The sequence below is a fragment of the Larus michahellis genome, chromosome W (assembly GCF_964199755.1).
Source record: "Larus michahellis chromosome W, bLarMic1.1, whole genome shotgun sequence".
Classification (NCBI taxonomy): Eukaryota; Metazoa; Chordata; class Aves; order Charadriiformes; family Laridae; genus Larus; species Larus michahellis.
This window is the reverse complement of record NC_133929.1, coordinates 26,650,970-26,676,048: the sequence shown is the minus strand read 5'-3', so window position 1 is coordinate 26,676,048 and position 25,079 is coordinate 26,650,970. Positions and strand designations below refer to the sequence as shown.

The following is a 25,079-nucleotide window of genomic DNA, read 5'->3' as shown; positions in this document are numbered from 1 at the left end:
GCACGGACCTTCCAGCGGCCAGCTAGGGCCTCGCGACGCCCGCCGAAGCTGGTTCGTACGACTATACCCTGGGCCTGTGTCTCGGTTTTGGTGACCCGTTTCGGCACTACAGCGTTCAGTCCGGACCGCAGCAGCTCGTACCGCCAGCCAGGGCTGCCGCTGCCTCCCGAGTACCCGCCTTCTCAGGCCGCTCTTCTAAGCGGCTGCCGGTGCCAGTAAAAGCGACGCTGTAGAGCTGCACCGCCACACGGTTAATTACGGCGGTGCCGAGGACTCCCACGGGATGGGGCACGCCCTGGGGGTTTCCCCGCCGCCCCGCGCGGAATGTTCAGGATTGTTCCCGTGGCGTCACAACGGGGGGGGGGTGGTGGTGTGTGTGTTCTCGACAGCAGGGGCCTTGGTGGTGGCCGGGAAGCTCCGTCTGGAGGACCGCGGCTGATCTTGCGAGGCTTGGGCGCGCAGAGGATTGCGACTCGGAGCAGCACCATTTTGGGAGCGAGGCGAGCGGGGGGTGGGCGCGCGCGCGCGCGTCGCTCTCGCATCCGGGGCTGCCACGGTTTTTGTGGGGCGGGCGGGAGGGGGCAGTCCCTGCTAGGGGTGGCCTGGCGGTGGCGGGTTGGGGGAGAAGGCGTGGAGGGGGTTTCCCCGTTTCTCTCCCTGCCGCGAAGTGAGGCCTGCCCTCGGGGAAGACGAAGAGAGCTGCCCCTAGCGTGGCGGCTGCTGCTGCTGTGTGGGGGTGGTACGGCCGGTGAGTGCCTGAGCGTGGGCCGCGGCCTCCCTGGAAGTCAGGGCGAGCGGCCACCGCGGGCCGGCGGAGCCCTTCCCCGGGCCCGCCGCGGCGCCGCAACAAAAGGTGCAGTTGGGGCTGGGGAGCTGGGGGTCTGCCCGCGCACTTCACAGGCAGGTGGTCCCAAAGTGGTGAGGTTTCCCTCAGGGCCTCGCTGGGGGGGAGTCCTCAGACGGCTCCCGCCGCTCCCCGGGCTTGTTCTGTGCTTAAGCTCAGTGTCCCTGGCCCAGGTCAGCGCCTTCCTCCCCAGGTGCCTCCTGCAGATCTATGTATCTTCCCGATAAAACGAGAAATGCCCCTTTCCGGTTGTTTTTTATTCTCGGAAATACAGAAGAGACAGGAAAACGTTTTCACTGATAGGCTACGTTCTCCGATAAATATGCCTGCTGCTTTCTCCAGGATGTAAGTGAATGTTTAACTGAGGCTTTTGTGCTCGGGTTTGGCTGCCTGATTGCGTGTGTGTTTGTCGCTTAAGATTCGCATTTATGTACTTGTCTAATGCTAATTCAGGTTTCAAAAGGGAAAACTGATTGTTCTGGTTCTTTTTCCCGTAGGCAATTTGGGTTACAAAGAGAGTCCTGGATATTCGGAGCCTTTTGCTTCAGCTGGTAGGCAGGAAAAAAGGGGGAAACCGTCTTGCAGCAGTTGCTCCTTGTGAAAGGGGAAAAATATTGGACACTGCTCTGGGATCACTTTTCCAAGTGCTTGCTTCTGAAATAATCATTAGGCATCTGAGAAGTGAATTAGAAGTTTGAAGTCATGAGTGCCTTGCCCTTGGATGCTTTTGTCCACATGGCACTGATACATGGCTAAATTTATCAAGTTAATTAATACTTCAGCTGCCAAGATAAAGCGCTGTTTTGCTTTTAGTTACTTTTTTCTTCCAAGCAACGTTCTGTCTGAGTCACAGTCATAATCAGTTTTGTTAACTGGTTCTAGGTTAAATGCAGCCTGAGTCACTGTGTAAGCGTTGCTGAAAAGTTTCATGGTAGATACTTTTACTTTTTTTTTTTAATTTTTCTGATATAGCCTTCTGTCAGTTTGTAATGAGACCTATTTTCTAAATGAAGTGTCTAATACAAATTTATAACTTTTATATTTTATTTTTTTATTGAAAAACGTTGTTGTCAATAAGCAATATGGTGGTATCCAGATAGCTGTTGTTTACAAATGCCTCTGTTACCTGAAGTGAAGAAACGTTCCTCAATTCAGATGTGAAATTTGGATTTTTGGCTTCACAGTTTGTGGTGTAAAAAGTGTATTTATTTCACCTGTAGCTGGTGCTTCTTATAGTGAAAATGTACATGGAATAGACAAGAAAAGAAGCTGTCGGGGTGGCGGGGGAAGCTTCTTAAGGCAGAGACTTGGCAAATTTTGGAAATAGCCTTGTGGAATCTGTGAGTGAGAAGGATGGGTAGCTGATTTCTGTGAGGTCAAATCTATGTCAAACGGCTACGAATCTAGTATTGATAAGAACTCTGGATATTATCTCAAGGAAAACAAACTGGAAAAATATAAGTCACGCAGTACTAACATCTGCAGTCTTCTTGGATTAGGTAAGTGTTGTAGTGTTAATAAATCAATTTATACTTGAATAAACGTTTTATCAGTAGAATGGTTAAAACAGTAACATTTACTGCCTAGATGATGTGTTTGGTTTTTTTTTTTGAGAATGTTGAAGTGAGCTTGCAGAATCTAATTTTTACTTGCCATTTTTAATAATTAATGGAATATTTTTAAGAATATGATGAATATATGTATTACTACAAAGAAAAATTTGTATGAGTGTGATTTTTCTGGGAGATTAAAAAAATATGTACATCTAGACTGAATCTCTAGGTAATTTATCCTTCATGTTAATATTGTAATCTCAACAATGAGCTGTTATACTTATTGAACAAGTGTGCTGGATGGCTTGTGGATCTCAGTCTTTCCATTTGCTTGAGACATTTCTGTAGCATGGAGGTACTGATAACGTAGCATTGCTTTTTTTTTTTTTTTTTTATTTCCTTCCACTGTTCTTTGTCACTTATGGAAGTCAGATATTTATTATCAAAACTGACTTTTTAATTTGTTGATATTTTAAGTTTGGGTTCAGAGTAATTTCCTATTCTGTAATGGGAATGAATGAATCTGGTTTGAAAGTATACCATAACAACCCCCTCTACCTTTTTGGAAGGATTCAAAACAAAATATACTGGTGAACTAACCAATTTTACACGTTATTGTTAGATGTATTGCTGCCCCCTTCCCCCTGTAGTGGTTAAATGTTTCTGAAGATAGATATAGTTTAAAGGTTGAAATGAATATATTTACAATATATTTTTTGTAGGTTTGCTTTCAGCTGAATTACTACTGCCTCAAAGAAAATTAAGATGGACAGAACAACTTAATTCAGAAGTCAGTGGTAATTTTACTAAGTTCTCTTTCCTCTATCCCACCATGATTATTCATAAAGTTTTAAATAATTAAAGCGTTATTGGGTAGACTGTAAACTGAGTGTCTGGTAAAGGTGACGCATTTACCTTATTCGCAACCTTTTCCAAAATTTTTCAGAGCTTCTGCAATACTGAAGTATTAGTGAGCTGATGGGGGAAAAAAAAAAGTTTTTCTCTAAGGGCGCTGCAAAGATGTTTGGGAAGATGGCTTGCGTTTAAGCCTTGTAGAAGAGTAACTGTAAGCATGTGAAACTGTGTCTAAAGATTACTACAGTGGTGTTGTTGCCCCCCCCCCCCCCCCCCAATTTGTTATTTTGACCATAAATGAAAGACTTGCACCTAAATAAGTATTTTAAATTCTTAGGATCACTGAAGTAGTTCTGTTCTGTGTGTTGTCTTGTCAGTATCTAAAAGTTGATCTAGCTTCGGTATTTTGCTTTCTTTGAATGGCTTTGCTGTTTTGTTATTTTAACTTCTGTTTCAGTTTTGTTGTTTTCAAAACTTGGAAACTGTGGAACATGAATAAGAGTCTGTTTCTGTAATCTCTCATGGCTGTGGCTTGGGGCTCTTCTACGTTGAGTCTCAAGTGTGACTGGGATTGACTGAATGAACTGAGCCACATGTAAAGGAATCAAACTAACAGAATTATCATCTTCATTCTTTTAGTTGCGTTTGTCTGCGTTTTGCTTTAAAACACTTGGTAAATGGGAAGAATTCAGGTGTTTGGCCATTTTATTAGATTTTGTCTATTATATGGCCATAAACAAAGTATTTGCTTCTTAAATCATAGAAAAAGTAATGTTTGTCTCTTCAAGCTATTAACTTTCAGTGCTATGAGATACTTTTACCTTTTGACAAGAGGTTCTCGCTGAAATCAAGGAACTTCATTCCCCCTGTGGGTGACATCTTTATCTGGACTCTTTTTCTTCTGGATGTTTTAAAGAGTTTGCTTTTTAACTTTATAAAATTAACTCTTTCTTTACATCTTTCTGCTTGCTGGTAGGATAGTTCTTTTTTTTCTTTTCACCATGTTTGCACTTGTGAAGTGCAGCAGTTCTTATTTGTATGCATATGTATTTGACACAGATTCAGGCACATTTTACAGCTGTGCCCTTGTACCCTAAGCAAAATTCATACTTGGGTGAGGAGAAAATGCCTAGCATGCTGGTCCACTTTAATTCCTTCTTTAGATTTTTATTTGTATAATGCTGACAGTCTGTTAAGTGGTTTACAGACAACTATGAAGATAAGGTCCTTGCCCCAGAGAGCTTATACTTTAAGCCTTGATGTAAACATAGCTTTTTGTACTGGAATAACTGTCAGAAGCTCCGCTCTTTTACTGATGTGTTTATTCTGGTAGAATCCTAAAATTGGGTACGTTTGTATTGAGAATTTGTCTTGAATGGTGTAGGCTGCTCTGCTGTGTGGGGAAAAAAACAAACAAAAAAAAATCAACAAACAAAACAAACACCTGCTGGTGGAAACTTCTAAGAGTAAGCAGAGTTTAAACTTGCAGCAAAGCTTAAGTGGAATTAAATCTGTAAAACAACATAAGGAAATTGTGTGGATATTCACCTTCATTAGTACTTCACAAGCTAATGTATTTTAAGCTTCCCCCCCCCCCCCCCCCCCCATTCTAGTGAGATTCTTCTGTTTAAAATGTATGGATAAAACAGTTTGACAATGATAGTTCATCAGTAACTTCTGGGGAAGTTGCTCTTAGTTCTTTATTTTTTAGTACTAGGAGTGAATTCTGTCCTGCAAGGAAAACTATTTGCAGACCTTATTATAAATGAACTTGAATGAGACTTGGCGTGTTGTGGTTTGGTTTTTTTGTCACTATGTGGTTTTGAGCAGTAGTATTACACAGTGACTGATGATAATGCCCTATGTGGTGCTATCAACTCTTCCACAATCATCTCCTTTTATATTTTGGGTAAACATAGTCTGGGAAACAGCTAAAATTATATAGAATTGTTTTTCTGCTTTATATGCTCAGGATATTTTAAAACTGCCACCTTTTCCAACTGCTTTTTCTTCAGATCCTTGTGAAGACTCCAAAGTGCAAAAGTATTCTGAGTGATTTCGTTACATAATGTATGCTGAACTGGGTGGTTCAGTTTTTGGACTTTTAACCTTGCAGAGGAGAAGAGATTAGTGTTTATCCAACTTTCTGCTAAATGGTACTGCAAGTGTAGGATTTCAAGCAGAAGGAACCTGGTTGTAGTTTACCTTCAAATATGAAGTTATTGTGTGTTACAAAATAGTTAGCTTTTTTAAATTTACATTTTTGGTACAGTGCAAGAAGGAAAAACTTTTTTGGATAAAAGTGACGATCGAGGTATTTGAAGCGCTCTCATTAACTTTGACTCTAAAACGTTTCCCAAAAGATGTTTTGATTTTTGTGACAATAATATTTGAGTCTTGGAAGTGACGTAAACCCTGTTGCTTGTGAACCATATCTATATACAGAAAGGGGACCGTATGATAAGGAACAGTGGTTGGGATTTTTAGAACACCAGTGTCCCACCAAGTCTGCTGACATTCTAGATCCTTATCCAAAACAAAGGTAGCGAGTGCACTTTAGTTGATTCATCCTCACATAAGGAACTAGAGCCCTAAGTAGAAATGAAGGTAGGTTTTTCTTAGGTGTTTTTGTTTGTTTTTGCTAAGTCACTGTAAAGCTAGGTTTTAGGACTGTGTCTGTACTAGAGAATGTGTTGGCTTTATATGGTTAAACATTGACTGTTACAGTTTAATTCCATACACTTCTCATACCCTGGCATGTCATAAAACTTTTGGAGGTGCTCAGATTTGACAGAGGACTTTGTCCCATCCTCAGTGTTCTGCGGGAAGCTTTAGTTCTCATACTTTTTTTTTTTTTTTAAAAAAAAAAAAAAGATGAGGCAGAAAGGTAAACTAAAAAAATAATGGATATTTTCTTTTATTCTTCCTCATTGTCCACTGTTAGAATACTCATCAGAACAGTTCTGTATTGGATGGTGGTAACAGTGAGACTAAAACTGTAGATTTTACTTGCTCTGCAATAGCACAGTTGAGAAAGAAGAGGCTTCAGTTGAATTGTTAGGAACTTTTTAATGTCTGTTGAACCAGTGGGAGAGTAGATCTTTAAAGGTTCAACCTCCTTCTGTTAGAGGTGTGAGTCTTTGATAATAAACTTTAGAGAACGTGAGAGAATTACCATATCCAAACTTAACCTTGTTTGTAAATTATCATATGTCCGTAAACCCTCTTTTACATTGAAATGAGGGGGGTGGGGATAGGCGGGTGGGTGACATGTATGTTTTCCTTTCAAAGTGTTAAAAGGTTGGTTGCAAAGTTTGAAGCTTATTCTTTTATTGTGGCTGTGCATTTACATGGAGAGAAAATAAGGGAAATAAATAATCTTTAGTTCAAGTAGTTGTAAGGCTTTTACAGCAATTTGTGATCAGTAGAAATGTTTCTATTTTCAGAAACACTGTACAGCTTGTGTTAGGGTTTGAATATTCTTTTCTCTTTTATTAACATACAAATTTTGGATAGCAAAATAACAACTTGAAATTAGCTTGTTTTGCTTTGTTCAAACTAAATGAATGACAGAGTAAGGAAGAGCTCTAATAAGCTGTGTTTTTAAAGGGGAATAAAAATGTAGATGTATAGGGCTTAAACAAAAGTATTATTTAAAACTTATACTTGCCCACTTCAAATTATCCCTACTCTTGACTAGAGATAACAGGGAAGGATATTTGATCATAAGAAATTTTCAATTTAAAAGAAAACGTGTCTTTGTGGCAGAAGGAAAAAACTTTTGATGGAGTAGGTTATTTTAATGGCCCGCTTGGTTGAGAAAAATCTTGAACAGTTTTGTTTATGAAGAAGAGAGACTGTATAGTCTAATGGTCAGGATTTGAGCATATAGTTTCTTTACCTAATTAAGAGCAAAATTTTGTAGTTCTATGGCTGATGCTAAATAGGTGAAGTAAACATTTGAAGCTGGCCCAAAATGGGAGAATGTTAAGGGTCAATTTATTCTGTAGCTCTGTTATTCCAGAGTTGCTCTGTTTTAGTGAGAACTTTGCCTGCTGATGAGGCTTCTTCAGGGGAAAAAAAAATTGACCTTGGCAAATAGCTTTCTTTTATTGTTGTCGTGAAATGCAGTACAGTTTGTATTTGGCATATCTCTGATAGTTTTAATTCCCTCATGGAAAATTGTGTGCCTCCCTTCCCTTCTTGTAGGTCATAGAATGGTTTAGGTTGGAAGGGACCTTAAAGATCATCTAGTTCCAACCCCCCTGCCATGGGCAGGGACACCTCCCACTAGACCAGGCTACTCAAAGCCCCATCCAACCTGGCCTTGAACACTTCCAGGGAAGGGGCATCCACAACTTCTCTGGACAACCTGTTCCAGTGCCTCACCATCCTTGTAGTAAAAAATTTCCTCCTAATATCTAATCTAAATCTACCCTCTTTCAGTTTAAAACCATTACCCCTCATCCTATCACTACATGCCCTTGTAAAAAGACCCTCTCCAGCTTTCTTGGAGGCCCCCTTTAGGTACTGGAAGGCTGCTATAAGGTCTCCCCGGAGCCTTCTCTCCTCCAGGCTGAACAACCCCAACTCTCTCAGCCTGTCCTCATAGCAGAGGTGCTCCAGCCCTCTGATCATCTTTGTGGCCCTCCTCTGGACCAGTTCGAACAGGTCCATGTCCTTCTTATGTTGGGGACTCCAGAGCTGCATGCAGTACTCCAGGTGGGGTCTCACCAGAGCAGAGTAGAGGGGGAGAATCACCTCTCTCGACCTGCTGGCCACGGTTCTTTTGATGCAGCCCAGGATATGTGGTTGGCTTTCTGGGCTGCGAGGGCACATTGCTGGCTCATGTTGAGCTTCTCATCCACCAACACCTCCAAGTCCTTCTCCTCAGGGCTGCTCTCAATCCATTCTCTGCCCAGCCTGTATTTGTGCTTGGGGTTGCCCCAACCCAGGTGCAGGACCTTGCACTTGGCCTTGTTGAACTTCATGAGGTTCACACAGGCTCACCTTTGAAGCCTGTCCAGGTCCCTCTGGATGGCATCCTGTCCCTCCAGCGTGTCGACCGCGCCACACAGCTTGGTGCTGTCAGTAAACTTGCTGAGGGTGCACTCAATCCCACTGTCCACGTTGCCGACAAAGATGTTAAACAGCACTGGTCCCAGTACCGACCCCTGAGGAACGCCACTCATCACTGGTTTCCACGTGGACATTGAGCCGTTGACTGCAACCCTTTGAGTGCGACCATCCAGCCAGTTCCTTATCCAATGAGTGGTCCACCCGTCAAATCCATGTCTCTCCAATTTAGAGACCAGGATGTCATGCGGGACAGTGTCAAACGCTTTGCACAAGCCCAGGTAGATGACATCTGTTGCTCTCCCCTTATCTACCAATGCTGTGGCAACATCGTAGAAGGCCACCAAATTTGTCAGGCACGATTTGCCTTTGGTGAAGCCATGTTGGCTGTCACCGATCCCCTCCTTATTTTCCATGTGCCTTAGCAGAGATTCCAGGAGGATCTGCTCCATGATCTTGCCAGGCACAGAGGTGAGACTGACCAGTCTGTAGTTCCCTGGGTCATCCATTTTTCTCTTTTTGAAAATGGGGGTTACGTTTCCCCTTTTCCAATCAGCAGGAACTTCACCAGACTGTTGACTGGGTTATCAAACAAGTGTGTAGCTGAGGGGTGGAGTTAAGGTTCCATGTCCAGTTTGTGGTGTGTTGTATTTATGCTAATAATAATCTGTGAGGCATTAGGTAAAAGATCATAGGGTATGTGCCACTTATATGCATACGTGTTAACTTTTAGATTTTCTAAAAACTACGTATGTGCATATATACGTGTGCTTTTAACACTTATTCTGTTCATGGATTTCTCTATGCAAATCAATAGACTGAAGTTCTAAACTGGTCTTCAGGGAGCATCAAGAAATTTGAATTCCTATTTCCTTTCTAACTTTGGGAATTCATGTCTTGAAGCTTCCTTAATATTTTTTTTTCTGTTAATGACTTTATTACTCCACTCACAAGCTTCAAGCATTCCTACCTATTTGAGTTTATATTGCCTTTTATTTTAATCTTCTAATGATTTCTGAAATACCTAGTGTCACAGAAACTGCTTCCTGTAAAATAATTTAGGCTATCCACAGAGTGCGGAAAGTATAGAAGCTGAAAATGCAGAACTGTTTTTCCTCGTCTCTAGTTTCTGGTGAGATGGGTTCAGGTTACAGGGATTTTCTTCCTAATTTGTAGCATTACTTTAAAATTTGTTGGACAAATTAGTGTAGGTAGTTCAGACAAATAGTGTTATCAAATGTATCTTGCCAGCGATAATGTAATCTGTCTTAAATATTGAAGACAGCTTTCTGGGCTAGGGAAATATTTTTATTTTATTTACTGAAGAGACCTTCCTGAAGTTGTGTCTGTTCAGTACCAATGGGACTGTCTTTCTTCTGCCAGCTAAACGCTGGTTAGACAAGTTAAACAACATGCCTTTAAATTTGGGTGGGGACAGTGTCTGATCTCATGTCCTTGTCATCTTAACTGTGGTGGTTTTTTTTTCTTCACCTCTGTGGAAGAGGATCAGGTTAGGGAACACTTAAATAAGATATATGTGAGTCTGTAGGGCCTGACAGGATGCATCCATGAGTGCAGAGGGAGCTGGCTGATGTCATTGCAAGGCCATTCTTGATTATCTTTGAGAGGTCACGGTGATTGGGAGAGGCTCTTCTTGAGTACTAGAAGAGAGCAAATGTCAGTCCTGTCATCAAGAAGGAGGATCCAGGGAGCTACAGGTTGATCAGCCTCACTTTGCTCCATGGGAAGGTGGTAGAGCAACTAATCCTGGAAACCATTTCTAAACTCATGAAGGACAAGAAAGTGAGTGGGAGCAGTCAGCATGGCTTTATGAAGGGGAAATCATGCTTAACCAATGAGGTGACTAGCTTGGTAGATGAAGGGAGCAATGGATGTTGTTTATCTTCAGAAAGGCTTTTGACACTGTCTTCTGTGACATTCTCATAGAGAAGCTGACAAAGTATGTGTTAGAGAAATGAACAATAAAGGTGTATCAAAAACTGGCTGAATGGCCAGGCCCAGCCTGTCAGGGTTGTGATCAGTGGCACAAAGGCCATTTGAAGGAAGTCATTACTGTTGTACCCCCAGGGTTCAATACTGGAGCCAGTGCTATTTAAAAATCTTTGTTAATTACCTGGACAGTGGGTCAGAGTTGCTGACTAATCCTGCTCTAGCAGGGGAGTTGGACTAGATGATCTCTAGAGGTCCCTTCCAACTCTGAAGATTCCGTGATTCCGTGAGTTTACCCTCACAAGTTTGCAGATAATACAAAATGGGGAGAACTGGTTGATACAATAGATGTTTGTGCTGCCATTCAGAGGAACCTGGACAGGTTAGAGAACTGGACAGAGGATCCTCATGAAGTTCAGCAAAGGGGAAAATGCAAAGTCCTGCATCTGGGGGGTAGTAGCTGCGTATGCCAGTACATGCTGGGGGCTAACCATCTGGTAAGCAGCTCTGCAGAGAAGGACCTAGGGGTCCTGTTGGACATCAAGCTGACCATGAGCCGTGCATCCTCACAACAAAGGCGGCCAACAGCACCCTGGGCTACATTAGGAAGAGTGTTGCCAGCAGGTCGAGCGAAGTTCATCCTTCTCTACCTTAGCACTGGTGAAGCCACACTTTGAGTGCTGTGTCCAGTTATAGGCTCCCTGGTACAAGATATGGACTTAGTGGAGTGAGTCCAGCAAAGGGCCACAAAGTTGATTAAGGGACTGGAGCATCTTTCCTATGGGGAGAGACTGATATTCTTTTTGATCTTTTTAAGGAAGTACGAGTTGATTCTCAGTCTTCCAGAACACTCTATGGATGTTATATTTTAATTTTTCAGAAGATACTTTCCAAATTTAGCCATCAAAATCATATTTTTCTCATGTAAGATTACGTGAAGGTGAATACGATGAGGGAGACAGGACTACAGGCTGTTGAGACAAGAATAGACAGTATGCCTTCAAAAGGATATTACAAGGTAGCAATGTTTTATTACAAGATGATGCTTAAAGTTCATAACCCTGTCTGTGATAAATTGAAGAGTTGTGTTGAGATATTCCTCCTGTAATCTGTAATGGGTGTGGATGTGGGAAAATAAAAGGTTTTTATGCCTCACTGTTATGAGTCACAAAATTACTATAGTGTTTATAGTTAAATATATTAAAAATGTGATACTAAATGCATTTCCTCTAGTTAGAGCTATGTAAACCATTGAAAACAAAAATGAAAACAGTCTCCAAAAATCACAGCAGTTAAATGTGAGTGCATGTTACCTTATATGCCACAGTCTTTTCAGGAATCTGTAATTTAATAATCGGGCTCACTTTTTTCTTACTTGACCTGTTTATAGAAAACAAAACATGGAACTGAAATTCAGGATGCTTCGATTACAACTGCTTCCTCTGCTCTCTGTCCCTGAAATATCATTTTCCTCCTGGGCTTTCGTGTCCACTTATGCAGCTAGTGCAGAGATTCCCTTGAGAGGAATTCTCATGGGAGTCGCTTTTCCAACTCCTGAAGTGTATTACACGCTTCCAGAGATGCTGTTTGGCTATTTTTAGTGTTGTGCAAGTAGACAAAAGGAGAGAGGATTTCTAATGCTAGAAAGATCTGATGAATGGAAGTGAAGCTAGAATAAATTCTGGATAAAGGATCATCTTTATAGTGGAGCAGGAGTGATCACTTTAATTTTTGGGTAACCAGTTTATTCCAGACCTCAGTATCTTTTTTTTTGTTTTCTCATGATATGTTTAAGGCCAGGTGGGAGACATTTGTAAAGGAAATTACTATTGTTGCACTGTGTTATCAGGAGCAGTGCAGGAGACATTATATGAATTTCTAGTATATGAAGGAAGTCAGGTTAGAACATAAGGGTTCTAGTGTTTGAGTTGGAGACTTGGGCTTTTTTTTGTTTGTTTTTGTTTTAAAGATTTGTCAGTTCTAATTGTTTCCAGCATTTTATAGATGCCTGGCATGGAAACAAAAAAGTCTGTCTGTCTACTTGCTTTATCTTTTTGCTCCATGGCTTTTGCCAGCACAACTGCTTCCTGGTTTAGTGCTGTAGCTAAGTGAGTTAATAAATGCACATGATTCTGTCTGTAGTGACTCTACAGTTACCCTGTCTGTAATGAGTCTGGTATGTGCCTGCACTGTATTCCCATTTTTTTGTGCTACACAGAGATATGAGCTGGATCATATGAGATATGATGCTTGCTAGGGTTGATTCTGCAGTATGCTTAGCCTATAATGCGTGTTCTCATGCTTCACTAGTGGTTAGAAACTACTGCCACATATTGCCAGTCTGTTTATTTGGTGAAATTGTTCAGGAGTGAAGGAGGGTGAAATCTGTAATTGACGTAGTTGTGGTGGCAGGAGTCCCTAATTTAGGACAAATGGTATGAGAATGAGTAAGCATCCTATGTGGGTTTTTTTTTTAATGGTAAGCATAGGGGAAAAAAGAGTTTGTGGGGGTTTTTTAAATATATTTTTACTCCAAGAAGCTACACAAATTTTTATTAAAATGTGAGAAATTGTTTGTTAAACCTGAGATGTATACTGTAACACTGTTTTGGATGGTTTGTTCAACTGGATCTCCTTGATCTATCTATTTCATGCCCCTGTTCTATGTGCTAACTGCATGGTGGTTTTTAGCTTACAAACAAGCTTTGCAAACAAAACTTAAATGTTTAGTTATTTTGGCTGTTGCATATTTTTTCCCAGTAATAGTGAATTAAAGGTTGCAGATAATGTGAAAATTGTAATATAAGATGAATTTTGCCAAAGTAATATGAAAGTAAATTAATCTGAAAGCTCATGAATACAGGGTGTTTTCTGCTTTTGTACCATGGTGAATTCTATCCGTGTTATTGCAGGGAAAAAAAATATTGATTTATATGTTGGTTGTAGTGTGTGGTCTTTGGCTTTTAAACACTACATTGATTTTTTTAAAGTAGCAGGGGAGGGGGGGGGGGAAAACTTGCTGGGGGAATGGTACCACCTAAGGTGTGAAAAACTGGATTAATTATTACAATGTTATCTTTGCATGCATTGTATTACATGTTAAACTCTTTAGTTACAATTATTAGTTTCTGACTTATAAGCATAATAGGAATTGACAGGTTCAAATATTTGTGTTAAGTCTTAAAGTTGTTCCAGAATTTTGTTCTTCTGATCTTCAGAACTGTGCGTCTGGCCTAAATCTATTATGACTGGTATCTTCTTGTGATTCTTAGTGTTTTGGATTAAGACATCTCTTGTCTTGGTGGAATTTACTCCTTCAGATGTTGATAACCACTATTTAAATGCATCTTAGGTCCTAATTTTGTGAGGCAAAGCAAGCCCCAGTAGTTTTCTTAGATTTTTCTGATCACTGAAATAGTTCATTATTGCACTAAGTAAAATTTTAAGCTTCTGTGCTGTTATTATAAGTGTGATTTTATTTGTATCTTTTCCTGTGATAATTTAAAAAAGAAAAATGTAGTAGCATGGTGAAAATTGACTATGCTGTTTAAGGTTTGATTTCTTCATTTAATTTGGTAAGCACAAGCTAAACTACTATTAGTTGTTTTAGTTCCATCTTTTTTGTTGTTTTTGCAGAGTTTGGCGAGTTGACTCTAGCTGGTTTTTTTCTTAGCTGTTTTGCAGAAGTCTTGACTTCTGATTCATGCAGTGGCTTTCTTCTTCCCTTTTCTCAGCATGTTACTACTTCTTCTAAATCAGAGGCAATATATTAAATTTTCCTGAATGCTCTTCAGATGAGACAAATAAGTTTAAAAAGTAAGTGTTTCCAGATGCTTTTAAACTGGTGAAAAATACCTTCTGTCACAAAAGGACCTTATTGAATCAACCATTTAAAAAAACCAAAAACAACCCCAAAACCAGCCCAACCTTTTTTGATGTTGGTTAAGCATACTTGGTGTAGTATTCTTATTTCAGCTGCTCACGTGGCTCAAAGTAGGTGACTGAGTTATATTTATGACAATTCTTTTCACTGTGCATCATTTGGAACCAGCTGTTCATTATTCCTTGGCGTTCATTACCTTATTATTGAAGATCACACTTCTCAAAACTATAGACTTAAATTTTATGTAATTGAATACTGGAATAATTGTTGCATGTTACCTGAAACAAAACGCTTTACAGACTTCTGTCAAATATGCCCCACAAGAAGTAAAATTTAAGAACAGGGTTGGATTTTTTGTTGTGTTTTTTTTTTCTGTAAACTATTCTGTTATCCACAACACAGCAAAAGATAAATTTTATCTGAATTTATGAGCTATGGAAGACTTTCTTTTCTGAAGTCACTATGCAGTACTTGAATTAGACACCAGAGACTATTGCTGAGATTAGACTGAATATTTTGACCAGTCTGATTAAAGAAACTTAAATGCATTTGAGTGTTAACAGTATAAGGATAATAGTATCTCAGTATCTTTTGCTTGCCTTTCTAGAATTGTGCAGCTCTGCTTCAGTAATAGACAACCAGAACCAAGTTAGCTTTTATGATACTTTTGTTAGAGAATGGCAGGTATATTCTGAGTTTGTGCTACCAGGGAATGATGAATTCATCATTCGATGATAATTTTGGGCCTGACCTTTTGTTACCAAGAGAATTTCTGAAAGCAGTGGAATAGTGTTCAGATCTGTGGAGCTTACCTCGATAAGCTTATTTCTGATAGCTGTATTAATGCTGGGAGTACAACAGCTGTTTTACCAGTGTTAATGAACAGTGGTTGATCTGTTGTGTGGTGTGTGTATGCAAGAGAAGGCTTGCTAGCAGACAGATTAATTATACTGACAGACCATGAAGAACTTAAGCAAAATCCTGTAAATACTTGTATGGGTGCATGTTATTTACTTTCATTCTATTCAAATACTTCAAATTATTATTTTTTTTTAAATTATTTAAAAGTAGGACAGTCCCATGTTTCTGAAAGGCAGAAGTGTTCTTCGGAATTGTTGATCGCTATTTGCCTTAGTGACTCCTCAGCCTTTGTAAAGGCAGCTCTTGATACATCCTTCCAGCTTGACATTAAACAAGTCCATTTCTAAAGAAGTCTCTTGGGTACTTTAATAACTTCAATCATGAAATTGAGTGTATGTTTATTAAATTTGTAGATACTATGAATCTGAATAGAGGTTGCAAGTGCTTTGGGGGACACAGAATGCAGAAATGCTGGTGATAGCTTAAGAAGTAATGGACTTGAATAGCAGGAAAAAAGACTTATGTCGGACCTTATAGAAGAAACCTTTCTAGTGATGTAAGAGTAGTTCAATATTGGGACATGTTGCAGAAGAAAGTGATAGTCTCAGTTGTTGGTCTAACTCAAGTTGGAAAGCAATGAAGCATCAAACAACCTGATGTTTGGCAACCAAGCTGATCATGAAGGGTTTAAGCATAGCAAATCCTGTCTGTGTCAGCAGTGATCTTGCTGACATCCCATTCTCACTTTTTGTGATCTATTTTCCAAAGATATTTGGAAAATATTTCTATTTACCAAAGATATCTTCTGAAGACTGAAGAGTACCCTAGAGCCATCGGATATTTGCTAGATCATCAAAACAAGCTCGTGCTTGGAGTGAAAACGTTTTTATATTAAAACACATTCTAGGACAAACTTGTTGGTAACATCAGAAAGGTAGGATCTATAAGAGTACGTATGAAGCCTGGTAAAATATGGTATTGTCAACTTAAAGCTGGGTAGGCTGAGTACTCTAAAATGTAGGTTTAAAAAAAGATATTAATATTTGTCCTTTCCTGATGTTAAAGGAGAAGCTGCTGCCCAAGCATTCATACACCATTCAAGGAGTCACACGCACCACCTGAGTCTTTAACTGCTAGAACTGGAGTCCCTTCACAGCGGGCGACTCAGTGAGCTGACAGGTGCCCCTTTCAACTCCACACATACACATGTTTATTCTCCTTCTTCAGGCTTGACCCTAGGTTTCCCGCAGCAGAGTCTCAGGAGTCAGATTTTATAAAAATAAATAATTTAATTTTAAGGTACAGCAGCAGGGTCAGCCTGGGCTTTGGAGAGGGACCTCGAACAAAGAAATCTCTGGGCAATTATAGCCTTGCAATCTATACACCTGTCCCCCACATGTTCTTCACGCATCTTTTAGTCAAATCTTATTTTTGGTCTGGGATCTTCTAACACCTCATCGGATTTGTGTTCAGGCAGGCAGGCTGTTGACTGCTCTTACCTTGTTGATTTTCAGTCTCTGCTGACAGTTGCAACCTCCTTATTTTATGGTTTATGCTGCTTGTGCACCTGTGCTTGCTGGCAGAACATGGGAAACTGAAAAGTTCCAGACTTTTCAGTAGTGGGAAAACACTTAGTACTTCTTTCTGTTTGAAAATGTATTTAAATTAGAAAAAGCAGATCAAAAGAGTTGAATATCTCAGAAATCAAGTAGAATGAAAACGAACAGATCGCAGGAACCATCCTGTAACAGATAGGCCTGAAGTTCCCAGAACAGCAACTGACGGTTGCTGATAGACTATACTAAACAAAGATAGCTAGATCAGTGTAGAAGAAAGATTAATAGAGCAATATAATAAATAAGGACATTCAAAACACTTAGTATGCTTAGTACTTTTTAGTAGTGGGAAAACACTACTTGGCAACAACCAAAACATTAGTGCGTTATCAAAATTTTTCTCATATCAAAAGACTAAACAAAGCACTGTACCAGCTGCTAGGAAAATTACTAAGAAAATTAACTCTATTGCCGCCTAAGGCTTCAGCAAATCTAGCTACTCATGCTAAATAAGTAAAGCTAGGCAAACAGCATAAATCACACCATATTATAACCCTAAGTAATTTATTCTAATTAAAACTTATTTAAGCTAAACAACTAATATCTCTCAACACGTAATGTACTGTGTGTTTCCCAATTTAATTATCGATAGGGTATTTGTGCTTTTTAGAAGTTAGTGAGTAAATAAGGTTTAATAATGAAAATACTTGATTTTTGTTGCCAGACCAATAATATGTACAGTCAGATGAGAGAAAGTGTTTTCTTTACTGAAGTGGTATGGAGATCAGTAACTTCGGTAGTTGCTTTTCTTGGTAGTCTTTAACCGTGAACTTATGAAACTGGTTCTAAAAATACACCTATGCTTTCATTATTGTTGTTCTGTTGTCAAAATTATCTGGGAGAATTAGACCTAAAAGAGTTTCTTTTATGGACTTAATGAAATTTACAGATATTCTGCTTCTGACTTTGCACTCTGAGTATTGTTTAGTTTTGGCTCAGACTTCTTTCTTTGTCACTTCACTGGACTGTTTTGGAGGAAAGGGATTGACTCATCTGACTCAGCAGCACTATCAGAAACCTTTTTGGAGCTTTTAATTGGAGAACTGAGAACATGGGGAAGACTTGAATCTGCTTCTAAGATAATTTTTGTGTGAATAAATATACACCCAGTATCAGTGAGCTGTGGACAAAGTTTGGTTAAAAACACCTTTCCAATCCTTAGATACTTGGTGATCACTAAGTCTCATCTCAGCCCTTGATTTATGTGCAAAGGTAAGAGGTAGGGATGTTAGTAAGTTAAGAATAAACTCTTTTCATGGCAGTTGGATAAATAGTAGTGTTAGGAAGCTTGACTAGTTTTCTGAAAACAGTAAGGCTAATTTATTAAGAAATCACATTGTTAGTGCTTTTGTTGTCCCATACCTAATATTTTATTCACCAATGACTTGGTAATACTTTTTAGATTCTTTGTTATGTTCTTATTCAGTATAAACCTTTTCTCTTTCCTCATATACCCTTTTCTCTTTCCTCATATACCCTTTTCTCTTTCCTCATATACCCTTTTCTCTTTCCTCATATACCCTTTTCTCTTTCCTCATATACCCTTTTCTCTTTCCTCATATACCCTTTTCTCTTTCCTCATATACCCTTTTCTCTTTCCTCATATACCCTTTTCTCTTTCCTCATATACCCTTTTCTGTTTCAATACCATTGCTGAACATGATTAATCAGTAAAAGTGAACTTAGTTCCTGTTAGAAGGAAAAGCCATTTTTGCCATGGTTCTGTGACTCTAGAACTTCCTTTTTTTTTTTTTATTAGTCTGACATAATTGGGTTATTTAGAAAACTTCTCTGCAATTTCTTTTGAAGTTAATTTAGAAGAGTGTTGGATGGCTTCAGTAGAGTAATTTATAACAAGCTGTTTGGGTGACACATACTTTTAAACTTGTCTCTATTTAATGATAGCGGATTTTGTACATCTTACCTTATAGTTTAACTCTGGTATCAGAGGTACCAAATAAATTTAAGTATGAGCTCACTGCATAAAAAAGAACCATCAGCTCAACTAAGTAGTGCAGTTTAATACTTACAAACCTGCCATACTTGCTTTTAGAAGTTGGAACATTCTCCTCTGTCACTGGGAGTCTGCAGTAGTCTGGTTCAGGCCGGATACGATAATTATCAGTTAGCAAGTTCAGATTCCACAGCTCTTACTAAAACTCGCTCAAATTACAGCAGCTTTAGATTAAAGTGAACTACATTTGTGCTCACTGACTAACGGATCTGCACTCTGTTGTGTAGAGATGTGGAATATGCGTTTATTTGGATCTCCCTGTAAAATGCACGTGGATGTTGATTATGTTTTCACTAGCTGAATTTCTAATAGTGAGTATATCATACTTTTGAGTCATTGCCAATTTTGCAGTATCTAGCTGCAGAGCATGATTCACATACCATTATAATTCAGGCAGTTTCATCCATTTCTGTGCTATTGTTCAGCTTTAAGTAACGTAGTTTGCATTATCTTGCATTCTCTTGCTTCCTGAGAGATGTTTTCCCACCTGTGGAGAGAGCATGAGGTAGAAAAAGTACTCTTGGGTTTTATCTTAAGCCATTACCTTCTCTTGCCCATTTTCAGGCTAGAGAATTTTAGTGGATTTTGACAGTATTTCTGGGCATGTAAACACTGTTTCCATTAAATCTAGAGGAAAATATGGGGCTTGTGGTGGTCCTAAGCATCTGGGTTTTATTAAGGAACTTTAATATGGCCTCCAAGATTAACTTTTAGGGACTAATTTGAAAAATCAGTTTCTTCTAGGAAGCTAATGAAATAGCTTCTGCAATCCATTCTAGATAGTACCGGAAAATATTTCAACAAGCTAATTTTGCCACAGCTTTCTAATCAGACCTTACGCAAGACGCTTCATCCCACTGATAAGAGGAAATAAAGGAGTAAATGTTACAGTTACATTTTCATGACACCTGTGATATATTTGATTAGTGTGATACTTCAGTAATAAAAGTGCAGATGTGATGCTATAAATGAGGTGAGGGTAGTTTAGGTTCTAAAAACAGATCTGTGTGAGAAAATAATACCAGAAAACAGAAGGGAAAAGTGTAATCCTCTTGTAAGATAAGCATCTGAAAAGTACTCATTTCTTGGGGGTTTTTTGGTTGTGTTCCCCCCCCCCCCCCCCCCCAATTACAGGGACTTGCCATGAGGTGCTGAAGCCTTGTTTCATTGATTCGGAGAGACTGGACCTAAATGGCGCAGCATGACTTTGCTCCAGCCTGGCTTAATTTTCCTACTCCACCATCATCAACAAAGGTATGTTCTTTGCTGTTCTTTTGAACAAGCAGTCTTATTATTAGAGAAGTCTAAATGTCATAACCTCAGTCATAGTAAAAATACAAATCTCTTTATGAATATATGAAGGGTGATAACAGATGATATCTAGCAAGTCTTGCTGTTGTGATTTAAATAGTTTGACATTGGTTGTCAAGCTTGTACCTCCAGTAGGGGTTTTTGCTTGAACATCTGAGTTCATGGAAAGAAGTATGTGCCCGGATGCATTGTCAGAGCTGCTGTTGGATTAAAATGGCCTTCATCGGGAGTTCAAAATGAATTATAGTATTTTGTGCTAGAAGAACTGAGAGAGACATGTGCTTAATGTTCTTCATCCTGATTTTACTCTGTGTCCTACACATTTTAAAGAATTGTTATATTCTATCATCCAAGTGATTAAAAAATGCTTTTGAAATAGACCTTCTGAAATGGACCTTCAGTTGCTGGTGGGATGCTTGCTACTACTGGTAGTGTGTGGTGCTTTCAAATAGTTGTGCATTCTTGCTGTGCTGGTTTCATCTAGACTGCTGTTACTTTATACAATGGGACAGCTTGGAAACAAGAAATAGCAATCTCTGAATCATTAGGATTTGTAAGTATTCTAGGAAGTCTTGAATATGTTTATCTCATATAAATGTTTCTTTTTTTTTTTTCTGGCCTATCCTACTCTTTATTAATTTGTGTCAATGCAGAAGCAGAGGCAGCACTGGATATTTCAAACTCCTGTCATCTGTTTTATTTCCCTATTTGTAGACCTGTTGTCTTCATTATTATCTTTTGAATGCAATATCCATATCTGCAGCTATGAAAGTGGCATTGTCTTGCTTTAATGTATTTATGTAAGTTTCTTGCTGTCTTTCATGTCCATGGAAAATGTTTAGCCTTTATAAACTTCTGGGAATAGGCTTGTGCTATTGTTAAATGCACAGTCAGCTGTCAGTATTAGTTGTGTTCCCATTGCTTTACTTATGTATGTCTACACACACATGTACATGCATGCATTTTTTAAGTCAGGTCACTGAATTTCCTTATTTATTATGTTGCTCTATTAATCTTCTACGCTGATCTAGCTAGTTTCTTTGTTTAGTATAGCCTATTGGCAACTGTCAGTTGCTGTTCTGGGAACATCAGGCCTATCTGTTACAGGATGATTCCTGCGATCTGTTCGTTTTCATTCTACTTGATTTCTGAGATATTCAACTCTTTTGATCTGCTTTTTCCAATTTAAATACGTTTTCAATCAGAAAAGTAACCAGAGCTTAGTTTAATATGGTGTTACAATTGCAAAACAATCTTTCTCCACGTATTTCAAGAATCTGCTAGAAGAGCTTTACCTGCATACTAAAAGTGTCAATATAGCAGGATAAAAATAAGTTCTAGCACTACCCCAGTACTACTTGAATATATCTGGAGTGTGGGTTGTATTTGTCACCTCATTCCTGAATTGTGGGAAATTTCATTGCAAACATATGTTGTGGATCCTGTTCTCTTCCATGAATCTTTGCCTCAAGGAGTTTAGATAGACTTTCTTTCATCTCTTCCAACAACTCTAGTTGTATGCTTTCTCCATTATAGTCTTTGTGCTTCATTGTTTGAAATGCAGCTTATTTCCTTGTGTTACCTCCTCCCTCAATGATCAGCATTCTGTGATATAGAGCACATTTGGATATTAAACACTTGAAAAGTCTTTTTGGTCCTACCCAATATGTAGTAATTCCTAGTTTATGGAATAAGGCTTATCCTGTCATTCCTCTACAAGACAGATCTCAAATGTTGTGCCCCCCTGCTCCCTGTCCCCTCCATTTCCTAGAATAGCAGAATAGTTCTGCTTCCCATATCTCAACATAGCAGCTGAAGAGAAGAGTAGGTAAGAGGGATGGAGATGAAGTGGAAGAATGGGATGAGGAAGGCAAGGTGTCTCATGTTTCATGCAGAACAGAGCTGGGATGAGGCTATGGTATCAACATTTAGACTTGAGAAGGAGAAACTGAGCTCTGCCCAGTCAGTTTGGGTAGCCAAGGCTTTCCCTTACATAGGTAAAGGCTGGCATTAGGAAAACCTGATGCTAGGAAGCTGGGATTGTGAATGAGTTTTCTTAACGTGACTGATATGGATTACAGCTTGGCCGAAATCCATCTTGCCTATTGCTGCTGATTTTCTCTTAAGGATAAGCTTTTATATCATCTCCCTGTCACTTATATAGCAAAGTCTACTGAGATAGCTGGGTATCCATTGCTCAGTAGCTTTAGTTCAGGTCTGAAACTAATATATTTGCATTGGCGCGATATTGTAGTTGAGCAGGTGGAAATGGGAAAGCGTTGTGAATAGTGAAGCCATCTTGAGATACGGACGAAACTTTTCAGAAAGGATCGCTTTAAAACGCGTATGGGGAAATTGCAGATAGACTGGTAAACTCAATAGTTTTTGCAAGCTTACTGTTAGTTCATGTTAAGTAATAAGATTTCTTATACTTTAAAAATCTGTGTTGCCTTCTTTCTTGGCTGGTTGAATCAAGTCAGATAATTTCTCAACTTCCAGAAATTGCCAGTAGATTTCCTGCTGATTACAAAGTTTAATGTCATCTTTGCCACAAGAGGCTTGATAGACTGATACCTCCATCATGTGGGGGGAATGCAAACTGCATGATCTTTGCATGCAATTTAGAGACATTAGATGCATTATATCAAGTACAACTCAAACACTATATATAAAGTGCTGTCAGTTTAGAGTTTGTGAAAACATGATTGTTCTTCAAACTTCATACAAAAAAAAAAAGTAAGCTGAACTCCAAAGGCAATATTAGAAAGTAAATGTATTAGAAGGTATATGTAAATGAACACATGAAGCTATCTTCTAAAAAAATTTCATCTACGATCAACAGATCTGGAGCTTTCGGAAATTTTTGGCAGCTTATTCAAAGTTTATTTACAAGGATTTTTTTTTTTTTTTACTTAAATATTGAGATTTATTATGATAACTTGTTAACTACTTGGATCTTCTGATAATTTCTTGCGGTTTTCTGTTTTTGTGTCTCTCCAGTTTTATCAAGGAAATAATTAACTTCCCAGGTCTGATATTGAGAGTGAAATTCCTTTTCATTTGCCTTCTATACAGTCTGGAAATACATATCTATTGCTTGCTTGAGTCTTGAGTTTGAGTGTTAAGCATTGGATTGTGAAAAGTACCTTGAGCTCTGCTGCTGGGGCATTGTCAGTAGAATTTAGGCTTAGGTTCTACTTGGGGGGGGGGGGAGAGAATGAAGTAATTTTCTTCAATGTATTTTCCAAAGTAGTTAAACCTATTACTGTGATTTCCTTTTTTTTTTTTTTTTTCTTTTCCTACTCAATTTGACCAGTGGAGTTCTTTAACGTCTAAACAAGCCATATAATATTTGATGGATAATAACTGCTGAAATAAACTTGGGGCTTTCATTTTCAAACGTACCATTACTGCTATATGTGGTTTTTTGGTTTTCTTTTTTTCCTAAATATTACTCAGTCAGGAGAGGGAGTGAGCTTCAGGCAGCAAAGTTGATACTTCTGGTGCAGTAAAGTACTCCCTGGGAATCACTAAGCTTACTTTGCTCACATAGTACATTTCCACATTTATGTGCGTTTATGCATTTGTAGCTAATGCGGCCCTGGGAAGTTTTGTATCTCTTGTACATGTGCGATGCAGTGGACATATGTGTACAATATGTGCTGGAAGGAAGGGGGCTTTGCTTCATCTGCATCAAAGGTTGACTGTGTGGCAGGGAGGTGCTGGGTAACACAGCTCTCCGCTATCACTCACTGAGATATGTGTGGCATGTACAACAGTAAGGCTAAGTGCTACTTTTGCAGAATGAAAATTCATTCTTGAATATTTAAGGTGTTACATTGAAAGAAATGTTATAGTGTTATGTGTATATACATATATGCACATACATGTATATATGTATAGACCTGGATTTGACAGATGGACCACTCGGTGGATAAGGAACTGGCTGGATGGTCACACTCAAAGAGTTGTGGTCAACGGCTTGATGTCTAAGTGGAAAGCAGTGACAAGTGATGTCCCTCAGGGGTCGGTATTAGGACTGGTGCTATTTAATATCTTTGGCAGCGATATGGACAGTGGGATTGAGTGCACCCTCAGCATGTTTGCCAATGACACCAAGCTATGTGGTGCGGTTGATGTGCTGGAGGGAAGGGATGCCATCCAGAGGGACCTGGACAGGCTTGAGAGATGGGCCTGTGCAAACTTCATGAAGTTCAACAAGGCCAAGTGCAAGGTCCTGCGTGAGGGTTGGGGCAATCCCAAGCACAAATACAGGTTGGGTGGAGAATGGCTTGAGAACAGCCCTGAGGAGGACTTGGGGATGTTGATTGATGAGAAACTCAACGTGAGCACTTGCAGCCCAGAAGGGCAACTATATCTTGGGCTGCATCAGAAGCAGCCTGGCCAGCAGGTCAAGGGAGGTGATTCTCCCCTACTACTTTGCTCTGGTGAGACCCCACCTGGAGTACTGTGTCCAGCTCTGTAGCCCCCAAGGTAAGAAAGACATGGACCTGTTCGAACTGGTCCAGAGGAGGACCACAAAGATGATCAGAGGGCTGGAGCACCTCTGCTATGAGGACAGGCTGAGAGAGTTGGGGTTGTTCAGCCTGGAGAAGAGAAGGCTCTGGGGGAGACCTTATAGCAGCTTTCCAGTATCTGAAGGGGGCCTCCAAGAAAGCTGGGGAGGGGACATTTTACAAGAGTATGTAGTGATAGGACAAGGGGTAATGGCTTCAAACTGGAAGAGGGTAGATTTAGATTAGATATCAGGAAGAAATTTTTCCCTATGAGGGTGGTGAGGCACTGGAACAGGTTGCCCAAGGAAGTTGTGGAGGCCAGGCTGGATGGGGCTTTGAGTAACCTGGTCTAGTGGAAGGCGTCCCTGCCCATGTCCCTTCCAATCCAAACCATTGTATGAAAATAGTAAAGCCAGATAAGAAGTAATAGGGAAGACAGCTGCTGTAAGACATGATCTTTTTTGGTTTAATCCCTTTAGGTATGAGTTCTAGTCAGGATGTGTTTTGATTTCTGAGTGCTATTCTCAACATAAGGTTTTAGTTTATAAAGTATTTACTTGTATGTAAAAGGTTTACTTTAAAACTTCTACAACACCTAC

The 25,079-nt window shown here is 39.5% G+C and overlaps 1 protein-coding gene across 15 annotated transcripts in view; it reads left to right on the top strand.

Annotated features, from left to right (window-relative positions):
- Positions 1 to 274: 274 nt before the first annotated feature.
- LOC141735682 (vasculin-like) overlaps positions 275 to 25,079 on the top strand; it is a 40,873-nt gene continuing 16,068 nt past the window's right edge. For 2 of the 15 annotated variants that reach the window (XM_074568756.1, XM_074568751.1), the window contains exons 1-6: positions 356 to 500; positions 1,119 to 1,189; positions 1,342 to 1,395; positions 2,065 to 2,343; positions 3,120 to 3,187; positions 19,787 to 19,906. In XM_074568756.1, the coding sequence (XP_074424857.1) occupies positions 19,844 to 19,906 (63 nt within the window). In that variant the 5' untranslated portion in view covers positions 356 to 500; positions 1,119 to 1,189; positions 1,342 to 1,395; ... (1 more) ...; positions 3,120 to 3,187; positions 19,787 to 19,843. Of the gene's footprint in view, positions 512 to 584; positions 1,190 to 1,341; positions 1,396 to 1,437; positions 2,344 to 3,119; positions 3,195 to 19,786; positions 19,907 to 25,079 lie in introns of those variants that run through there. The other 13 variants (XM_074568753.1, XM_074568752.1, XM_074568748.1 and 10 more) reach the window with 13 other exon arrangements.